The sequence below is a fragment of the Sparassis crispa genome, assembly GCF_003851025.1.
Source record: "Sparassis crispa DNA, contig_000002F, whole genome shotgun sequence".
NCBI classification, from domain to species: Eukaryota; Fungi; Basidiomycota; class Agaricomycetes; order Polyporales; family Sparassidaceae; genus Sparassis; species Sparassis crispa.
Genome location: NW_020939749.1, coordinates 3518638 through 3529579, shown reverse-complemented (window position 1 = coordinate 3529579; position 10942 = coordinate 3518638). Strand labels below are relative to the sequence as shown.

Genomic DNA, 10942 nt, shown 5'->3' with positions numbered 1-10942 from the left:
TGGACCGATTGACTCCAACATGACTCGGACCAATCCGACCCTAATGCACCATACCTTTCATGTCTTGTTCGCATATGTCCTTTCACAAACTCTTGTCAGCAGCAATTCAGAAAATATATTTGTACTATAAACATAATCTAAACATGAGAAGATTGGGAGGAAGGAAAAATTGGAAACATCGCGATCGATACAGTCACCATAACTGGTGACCGGGCGCTCGGCGCTGAGCACGAATGGTATAAGAGATAGATGGCGACGGCCATGATAAGCATGCGACGCAGGCAAGGCAGGATGTGGACGAATATTAATAAGAGGGGGTAGAGAATGTCGGGGCACGGGAGACTGAAGAACGCAACTGCGCGCAGTGCAGCAGAGACCAAGGCATGTGCCGTGTACATTATTGGCTGACGGAATATAACCGGGTCAAATTGGCAAATATTTATACTCTATTTAACGCGTCAAGGCCAATTCAGCATATCTATATCCGTACATCAGCGCTCAGCGTCGATGTCAGACAGGGCGGGCCGAGTAACTGGGCTCCCCACTTACCATATCGAGGAGATCGCCTTCCCTTTACATCACACCCGCCCACTGTATTCCCCTTCTCGTCCATCGCAGACGTCATCCCTCCGTCACATACCTTCACGAATTTGATTTAACGTCCGTATGTATATAAGGCTGCCCATCTAAACCGCCTTCGTCTTTTCTTCCCCTTCTCTCTCTCTGCCTGAGTACTTACTCGAGAAACCTTGTTGCAATTTCAAGCCACTATAACCAAGCGTTTGCCCATGGCCAGCGAGTCAAACTTAAGTATAACCATAATTGGATGCGTTTAATGTTCCTTCTCTGTGCGACCATCATCCCACTAGTCCCCCATCCCTTCTCCACACGGGACGCTCTCGACGTCAAGGCCATCGCACTCACGCTGGCCACCGGGCACAAATCTCTCCCGCACCAAGTGTCCGCATGTGATGCGCATTCAACTGCAACACCAGCTGCGAAGGGCTGAATCGCACGCGAGCGTGTTCGTGCTGTATGTGCATATAGCCACGCTCTATTAGTCGCGCCCTGCTGACCGTGCAGTGGGTATAAAGTGCTTGAAATATGAAGGCAGGACGTGTTGTCATGCGTGTCATGGAGCATCGTGCTTGTCGTTCCGATGGAACCCTGAAATCAGTCGCGCGTCCGTCAGAAACCCGCGCACATGATTTTACGCTATCGTGCAGGGTGGAGATTTAGCTCCAGCAGCGAACAAAGTGCGCACTAGCTGCGAACCGCAAGATCAGAATGATGCGCGCCAGGCCGGGGGGGGCGTGTTGGAGAGGCCGCTGTGCAGCCGGTCTTCCCAGAGGGCCCCGCAGGCGGATGGGATGACTGGGTGGTTTATCGCAAACTGCCGCCACCACGACGCGAAGTCAAGGCAACCGTCACGAAGGCAAAAGGCTATTACCGCAGCGGCTGCAGTGGTACGTACAGAGTGATGGTTGACGAATAACGCGTGTGGTGCGGCGAGGGTGCGGCGGTGACATCAATGCGTCAAGGCGGAGCACCGCGACGTACCTCGTGTCTGGTCACGATAGACATCCAAGCTGAGCCCTGCTGAGCTCATCCTGCGATTTCGACGGGGTACGCCGCAGCCGGGGGGGAGATTAACCGAGAGAGGCAGGTCGGGAGGGGATGACTGGAACAAGTCTGCGCAAGCTTGGAGTCGGGAGGCGCGTGTCGTCCGATGGAAGGACGGGCGAGGGCGACAGACAATATTGACGGTTCCGGGTATCGAGGGGTGGGTCGTCTTTGGCTCGAGAACGCAGGGTGAAGTACCTCACGGTGACGTCAAGCGTCGCTGCTGGGCTTAGCACTTACAGCTCGAGGCCGGGACGACCATGTGAGTGCTCGCAGGGCATCGATGACGAGGAGATAGCTGATTCTTGGATTGCAGAAGCTGTCTGCAGGACGAGAGCTTACGGGCGAAGGGGTTGGGAGGGAGAGGGTGTACGACGAGCTCGAGGTCTGGCGGCGCGTGATTGCTGGCCTTGTGATTCGGGACATCAGCGAGCTCTTCCCTAGCGCTCGGTGGATAAAGCAGGAGTGGACCGCAGCGAGGGAGACACCGCACCCACCAGACACCGGCCGCGTTGTGCACGCACGTCGGACGGCGCGTCGAGGACGGGACGCAGAGTTGCCGCCGGGAGCCGGTGAGCAGTGGAGAAGGTGGGGGCAAGCGGGGATGGATTTGAGAGACTGAGATGGGCCGCGGGAGTTGATTTCGTCGAATCTCGATTCATCTTTCTGCCACCAAGTTCAGGCTTGCGCGAGCGACTCCGGGTCTGCCGCAGCAGATTCGTCTCCCGCTGCAGATTCGTCTCCCGCTAAAGCCTCGCTTTCTCCCCCCAACTCCACCCGCCTTTTCCTCGACATCAAAACTCAGATCCTATTGCTCTTCCTTGCTTTCTCCTTCTACTTGCTTCGCTCCCAGTTTCGTCTCGCGTCTGAAAAATTGCCTTCCTCCAATTATACTGACTGTGCCTCACCAGCGGTTAGCACCGTCTTCTGCTCCCGATCATCCCGTACCTGACCACAGCCCGCTCGGATCCTGTTGGTCCGGCGTCTTTCTCCAGCATCACTTTAGACAGTACTAGTACATACAATTTCTTCCTCCCCGACAACACCCTCACCAGCGGAAGGAGCGGATCGACCTGCCCATCACGCGTATTCGCCGTCGCACATCCTTCAAATCCTCGTTCGAGACTCCTCATTGCCGCAGCACTTGATATTCCTGCGGGTCGCACGCGTTCTCTGCATTCTAATCCATCCAATCTGCATATTCAGCAACATCTTCTGTGGAACTCGACTGGACAACACTTGGATTAGCCCACGGTGAGTTTTCAGTGCAGATTGTAGGTCCTGTCATAGCCAAATGCCGTCCATGCGTTTTCGACGCTGTGAATGAATACGCGCGGGATCTGCGCGGATGTGATCCGCGTTCCGCGTTGTGTAGAGCGTCAACAGGCAGACCGTGCTGAAGGCAGCCGGCGCGGTGTCATCGACTCGTCTCACTGAATATAACAAAACGGACGTTCTCTTCGGAATAACGACTCACTCTGTCTGTCAAGTTGTCGAGCACATCACGGGTATCTGACACGCTCTCGGCGCAGTTGAATATCACGAACTCCGTCGTCCAGCGTCTCTCCAATATACAAGCACCGCGGCCTTGCGAAGCGTGTGCACGCAACGGTGAGCGTTCATCCGATCTTGGCCACGAAAATAGGCGCTGCCCAGAAGTTTTACGCCGAAAGACACGCACCGATCCTGCCTGTGCGGAGTGCGCCATCATCCCGTTCACCTTAATTCGCACGTTCATCGTGACATCCGTTTCACTCTACCACCTATTCCCCCGTCATTGCGTACGTACGTCGCTACACGCGCCTGGGCGGCGATTAGCGCCGATGCAGTATGGCATCGACTGCGTTTATCTCGTATACACTGTGTCGATCCCTCGAGTCTGACTCATTACGTTCGTGCAGAAACCGTAGTCTTGCATTTCCGCCAGATTAACAGGTCTGCAGGGAGATTCTGCTCAAGTTGCCATTCCTGGACACTTTTGCTGCGAGCCTACTCCGTAGAGGCGAATTCTCGGCTCGATTGAGGCTGCTCAGCCATTTCATGAGCCTTTCTTCTTACTCTGTCGTAGTGTCCATCAATTCCTTTTGGTTTTGGAGAAGGTGAGCTGCCGTCCTCCACATTTCCCCCCCGTAGACGGCCGTACTGGCACCCCGCACTGAAGTGCACTGTGCTGTTGTGCTTCCCGGTTATGTATACCAGGGCGTACGGTATCTGGCGCATCCCATCGATTGTCTACCTGTACGTATTTGACCAGCCTTGTGGAGTCTTTGCGCAGCGATCTGCCCCGGAGAAGATTTCGCATTGAACCGGTTATCTCCTTCCAATCTGCGTTGATCGTGAACACCATCCACGCTCATTCTCACTCAATTTCACAGATACTGTTGTTACGCGAGGCCTGTTGACCTTCCACCGGACTTATACGCACCGCCGGCCCTCATTATTCCTATCGGCGTGTGTAGATAGGCCGATCCTGGCCTCCTCTTGCCGTACACCGCTCCGGGACTCAGGCGCTCGTTGAAATTATTGATTAATACGAGTCCATCGCCAGGTCTCGTCCGATTTGAGGCCTTCAGCTAATAAAACCAAGCGCGCTCACCAGCAAGCACTGCGTCAATGTACACCCCGACCCCCCACCCGCGGTCGGCGACACGCCCCTCCTCACGGCCTAAGGCGAAGGTGATGGCCACGTTCTGCGCCTACCAGCCTGATCAGCAGAAGAGCCGTCGACGCACAAGTCGGAGGGAAAAACGGCGGCTAGAGGCGGTGTATCTCGAGAGCCCGACGCCGGACAAGACGCTGATCACAACGCTGGCGAAGGAGTTGAACATGGAGCAGCAAACTGTGAGGATTTGGTTTCAGAATAGGTGGGTTAGGCAGCTGAACCCCATGGGACTGCGGTGAGCTCATTGTATGCGTGTAGGCGAGCGAAGGCAAAAAAGCTAGACCAACGGATGATGCAGTCAAAGGGCTCTGCGTCCCTGCCCAGCCCTCAAGAGGTCGACGAACATTTCCATCCTGAGACTCCCGACGGCCAATCATTCCGTCCACATTGTGGCTTAGACACACCCGAGCAGTTGAATCCAACTTCACCAGCGTATTTAACCGAGTCCTCTGAGCCTCAGCCCTCCATGACTACTTCTACGTCCTCCCCCGTGGACTCACTGTCCGACCAGATCCCCGGTCCGTCTCGCATACCCACTTCGGTGCAACCTCTCGCGCGACTCCCGACGCACTCAATGCCCGTACCCATGTCACACAACGATGCGCCCCGCCGGACGTCACTCCCCAACTTTCGTAGCAGTGTCCTTGTTAGCAGTTACAGCGCGTCTCCCTCCTCCTCGACCAACGCCGCGTACGCCCTACACCCACACTACTCTCCATCTACATCGGAACGCGACCACGGCGACATGCCCAGCTTCTCATGTGCCGAGGCAGGCGGATTCCTACCGTCCCACCGGCGCTCAGCGCATACGCTTACACACATAGAGCGGCTCTCCAGCAATCCGTACGCAAAGATAGTGAAACAGTGCAATACGAACCTATACGGCGACTTCGGTGCGCTGTTTGCACGGCACTACTCGTTCGACAGCGGCCGTGCGGCCGAGCCTCCATATGTGCTGTCGGTGCGCGATGTCGGTGCCCCTCCTCCCGGTCCCTTACCTGCACCCGACTACTGTTTTGGCGCGCCCTACGCCGGAGAGCGGCCGCCAACACCCGCGTTGGCCCCGCAGTCTGCGCAGTCACCTATTGTGCCGTACGCGCTGGAGTCGGGCAAGGATGGGTCTCGCAAGGAAGACGAGTACGACGTGTATGAGCACGGTGTACGACTCCCGCCTCCGTACCCGTATGAGTTTAGCGCTCTTCCGAGTGGGCCGGGTCTGCGCTTTGGCAGCATGGCAAGTGTAGGCGGGAGCGAGTCGAGCTTATCTTCTGCTTTCTATTCGGAGAGCAGCTCGGGGAACCGGTGTGGCTGGGAGAATGCCGCTATGAACGAGAATGGGCGGAGGGCTAGTACGTGAGTGTCTCGTGTTTTTTTCTGCATTCACCACCCTTTGGCTGTATAATATTTTCTTCCTCGTCTTCCATGATAGTCTAATGACTCCGCTATTTTTAGTGAATCACACTTCCTGCGGCGCGTCGCTGAGCTTACCGTTGACCCGACCCGCATTTACAATGTCCACCCTAACTCAGTGCCTTCTTCGCGACGGCCGAGTCAAGTACTAGTGACCTGCCTCATGTCCGGAGAACAGTCACACTCTCACGCATCGACCGTCGTTGAAGGCGGCCCGCTGCACCAGCCCGAGCCTTCTCTACCTGGTACGGGCGTTGCTCTACTGCAGCGCCACAGCAGCTCACTCGCACACGCGCTGGATTGTCCCGAAGAGCCCAATCATCGTGAGCGGTACTCCGTTGGCGACGTCACCTTGTCTTTCCCGCCGGAATATACGTTCCCTCATGTGGTTGGGGAACCTCAATTGGCGTACGACATCCCGCCGGATGCCGATGCTGCCACCCGCCAGGTCGTGTATGCTGCGCACGGCGCCGACCACCAAGGTGGATACGCCGTCCAGGCCCTACAAGAGCACGGCCACCCATCGCAATCGCACTCTCAGGTAGCCCCCTTCAGCCGGTATGCACATCAATATGATGTGGGCACCGTCGATGAGCCCCGCGCGGACGACTACGAGGACCTGGACGAGGGCCAGCGCGGTGCGCCACCAATGTATAGGACAGGCGCCGTCGAGCTGGATCATATGTGTGTACCGGCGAATGCGACGTCTGACGCGCTTCAGTTTGTACGTAAGGATATCAGATTATATCCATGACCGTTGTGCGGTGCGGAATCCGGTGTTGTTGTTTCTCCTATCTATCTTCTGTTTTCACCGTTTTCTCGTTTTATCGCTGAATCATTGTCGCGCTCTTGTCCGGCTACAAATCTACCCCTAGGACAGGGTTCCTCATCCATATTACCTATCTATCGTCGCACCGGCTCCCGCTGTCTGTCTGTCTGTTCCTACTCTGTCGTCTATGTCTGCTAGATTGCGATCCCCTGATACTCACTTGGTATGTCTGTCTGTTCGCATTCTGTCATCTACATATGTCTGCTAGATTGCGATCCCCTGGTACTCACTTGGTAGTATTACTCTCGCATTCGTTCTTGTCTTTGGAGTTCCGCGTCGGCTGCTTTGTTGTATCGTACCTTGGCATATCACATACCCTACACGTACCATACCACTCGCTGTGTTCTCTCGTCGGTCGCATTGTTGCATATAAGTACACTCGTACATACATATACACACGTACATACTTGTAGACATAATGATAGATAGTTATCTTCGTTCCGCGATCAGTGTGGCGCCCCCTTGCTTGGCCCGAGGCTGTGCAATTTCCAAAACGGTCGCCGATGTTGTGTTTTCATGGGAAAAGAGCTATTCGATGTGGGGGGTGGGGGTGAACATCATGCTACCTGGTGGTCCAACTCTGCTACCGTTGGTTTCAAACTGCAGGAAGACTGAGCTTGGGCTTTGCAGGGAACTTCAACTTGAAGTTGAATGTGGGCGTGCAACGACTTGGAGCGGTCGAGCGTTGGACTGGTCTCCGTCAACGAGTGCTGTGTGTGCGACTATCCATGGACACTATTTTTTCTCCAGTGCAGTTTCTTTTCTGGCTGGTTGGGGGTGCGATGAGTCACTGTGGCGCGGGCGGTAGGGAACGCGGTGTGACAAATGCACGTGACCGTCTAACCGTGGCGGCGTGGTGCCGCAGGGCCGCCACTGACTAGTACTGACTGTGCCGTCGAAGAGATCTTTCCACCACCCGCTCGCGCACGACTCCCGATAGCCTGACAGTGCAAACCTTATGTGCTTGACAGAACTGACAGAGTCCCTGTCGCTGACAGCAGTGCCTCCGAATCAGCGGAGATGAATAGGGCGAAGTCTTGCCCCATCTGGATGATTCCTCGAGAAGAGGAAACTCCGGAACCCTCTTTGTTTTAGACTGGAAGCGGGAGCGGGATTCTCGACTAACTTTGACAGTGGCCGGCCGAGTAGCGCCTATCCCGCCGTCCTGGCCTATAATGGGCGATTGTGCCCGGGGAGCGGGAGTTTGTGCACAATACTTGGGCCGTTCACGCGGCGTGAAAATGCAGAATATTTTGGAGGTCATCCCGCGAACTTTGAGGCGTTGGGAACCACCGGCGGACGGCGAGATGCACCTCCGCATTGCGCTCCGAATCAATGTGGTGAGCGAGACGCGAGTCCCCCTGGCGATCTGTCATCCGGCCGGGCTGCGATGTAATTTGTGAGTGATGATGATGAAAATCTGTGTATTTATACTGCAAACAGGCGATCAAGTGCGCCAAGGAACAGTCTCTAACAAGTATCTAACGTAGGTAAATATGCACTGGTAAGGGGTTGCCGAAAAGAGGAAGTGTCCTTGCTGCCATGAAAGCAGCGGTGTCTCATGAGTACTGCGTTCTAATTTGTGAGTGAGGTTTCCCGCGAGTTTCTGGGGCTCACTGGAGCTAACAGGATGCGCCATCGTGACACAGCCAAGATTGTCCGAGCTCGAGGCTGTCTGTCTATACTTACCTCCACTTGGCGATAGCGTCAGCTCGACGCCCCTGATCCGCGAATGGATGCCGCGTCTCGGCGTGCAGGCAACCATCATCCTTTGACCCGTTTGGCGACTGCAGACAGGCACTTAACACCCTCCCGGATTTGTATCCCTGAGTGAATGTAAGGTTTGTCTGCCTTACAACGTCACCATTTGTCGCCAGCACAAATCTATTGATAAAGTTTACATGTGTGATCAGGACTGAATAGGGACTCAATTGACCAGTTGAATTTGTTACTTCGGCAAATAGAAACTGTGTTTCATCTACAAACGGTTACTTTGTAGTGAGCACGAAATTCATCATTTGTTGGGGTAGCAAATTTGAGTTGGTCTCAGGTGAGGCCGCAACCCATGCATCTCCCTCTCAGATGCTGTATGCGCTGCTCAGCCGTGCGATCCTGGGCTCCACCTTGCTCCACCTTGCTCCACCTTGAGGTCTGTACGGTGAATTAGGAGATGAAAAGACTAGGCTGATCTCCCCATGGCTCCACGTATAGATGTCGAATCGTCCCGAGGAGGGCATGTGTCTGTCGAACGCGGTACTAATTATACGGCTGCGCGGACTTGCAACACCGTGATGCGGGAGTATTAATGTTGGTTCGAAAACGCTTGGACGCTTCCTATTGTGCTGAAACAGGGGCAGGTCAATCATGGGATGGGATGCGCCCAGCGAGCTCAGGCAGTGCAAGGCTCCTGCAGTATAAAAGGGCGAGCGCACCGCGGTGGTCCCCCCAGCTCCCAGCCTTCTTCTTCAGAGCCAAAGTCTTTCAAGTCGGTACTGGATAGTGAGTATCTCCTCTCCCCCTTCCTTCCGTCATACGGCGCTGACGGTGTGCGTTGCACAGCCTGACTTGTTTTTCTCTCCCTTCGCATTTCTTTTCACGACTTTGTTCAGCTTTGACACGACCTAACGACCACACTCCTTCCTTGCGTCTATTCATCTCCACTATTCACTCTACCTCTTTATATCTGTCGTCATCATATTCACAATGCGTTCCACCATCGCCATCACCGCCATCCTCGTCGCCGCGTCCGCTGCTCCCGCGCTCGCGATTCCCATCGCACCCGCGAGGTATATGTGCTCATCAGCCTACGACAACTCCCCGCTGACATTTCTCTCTTTTTAGCGGCAGCGAGGCAGTCGACTGGAAGCAGGTCGGCAGCGTCGCGGGAGATCTTGGAAAAGCTCTCTTCCACATCCTCCGCGAAGAGGACCCCATCCTCGCCCGTGCGTTCGAGGCAGAGCTCGTGGCGCGCGCTGACGGGAGCCAGGCTCTCAACTGGAAGAGCATCGGGGACGACTTCAAGGACTTCGGCGAGGGCGTCATCAGTCGTGCCGAGCCATCGAGCGAGGCCATCGACTGGAACACGGTGGGCAAGATTGCTGGGGATGTGGGCCGCGTCGCGATGCATGTCCTGAGGGAGGAAGAGCTGTTGGCGCGCGGCCTTGCTTGGGACGAGCTGGATTGAGCTTGGGGGTCGGCCGTTCTTCGGGGATAGATGGGTGTTTTGTGGAGATGGGGACGGTGGTCAGTTTATTGTTATTAGTTAGTATGTCGAGTTGAACTTTGTGGAATGCGATTGGCACGGCTGAGAGCTGAATATTTTGGTGTGCTGAGTTTGCTCTGCAATTGTGAGCCTAATTCGAACTGCGCGTCTTGGAGTGGTGCTGCTCAAGACATCAGTATTGTAGCAATGTGAATGAACTTATCCACGACGCTATGGGCTACGTCGAAGCTGCCTTCTGTAGTCAGACTACGAAATGATCGCTGAGTCGGGGCGGAGACGGGATGGATCGTATAGTGCAACACTGTCATACCACTATTTCTTCGATTACCGCGAGCGCAACAGGCTTCAAATAATATATACAAATGCCACCAATCGCGGATACGTATAGCCAACATTTAGAAGGGCATATCATTCGTCTCGCAACAAAATTGTACAAGACGAGATTTTCGCAGGACACAATATTCGTTAATAGGAGGCCTCAAGTGCCGAATTCACGACAGGCCAAAAGAACATACAACGGTGCTACAGCTTCGTGGTCGACGGTGGCATGGGTGCATCGACATGTACGCGCCAAACGCACGCGGGGGATGGCGTTTCCCGCAAACGCCGTGCGGAACGCCCGCGCCGCTTTGTTTCTACGGCACGCGCGGCGTACCCATATCAGGAAGGTGGCGTACGTATCCCTGGGACACGCACTTGGCGCGCCCACCGAAGGCGGGCGGGCGGAGCGCCGGGCGGGTCCCACGGCAAGCGGCAGGGGCGGGGCGTCGAAATTGATGGCCGTGGTGACGCGCCACCTAACCGAGGGGCGGCAGGCGCCACGCCAGCGCTGATTGGGCGCTCTCGCGCTCGGCGAGTCCATCAGGAAAAGTCAAACCCACTCAACCTTCTCATTGTCTTATTTAAGGAGAAATAAGAAAGAGTAAGAACATGGATGGTCTTATTTCTCCTTAAATAAGGCAATAAGACGGTTAAGTGGATTTGACTTTTCCTGATGGAAGCGAATAAGTATGTTCGCGGAGGATTGCCATATCGGGCTGCGTGTCCCATGAACGCGGTGTGACAAATGCACGTGACTGTCTATCTGTGGCGGTGCCGCAGGATTGACAGCTGCCGTCGAAGAGATCTTTCCGCCACCCGCTCGCGCACGGCTCCCGATAGCCTGTCAATGCGAACCTTGTGTGCTTGACAGAAC

At 55.2% G+C, this 10942-nt stretch overlaps 2 protein-coding genes across 2 annotated transcripts; both read left to right on the top strand.

Annotated features, from left to right (window-relative positions):
• Nucleotides 1-4236: 4236 nt before the first annotated feature.
• Nucleotides 4237-6449, top strand: SCP_0311870 (hypothetical protein; the record flags this gene model as incomplete). The annotated part of the gene is made up of 3 exons (XM_027756570.1): nucleotides 4237-4487; nucleotides 4544-5638; nucleotides 5738-6449. The coding sequence occupies 3 exons, from the start codon at nucleotides 4237-4239 to the stop codon at nucleotides 6447-6449; spliced, it is 2058 nt and encodes a 685-aa protein (XP_027612371.1).
• A 2778-nt stretch (nucleotides 6450-9227) lies between these two features.
• SCP_0311860 (hypothetical protein) lies at nucleotides 9228-9708 on the top strand (the record flags this gene model as incomplete). The annotated part of the gene is made up of 2 exons (XM_027756569.1): nucleotides 9228-9310; nucleotides 9366-9708. The coding sequence occupies 2 exons, from the start codon at nucleotides 9228-9230 to the stop codon at nucleotides 9706-9708; spliced, it is 426 nt and encodes a 141-aa protein (XP_027612370.1).
• Nucleotides 9709-10942: the final 1234 nt, after the last annotated feature.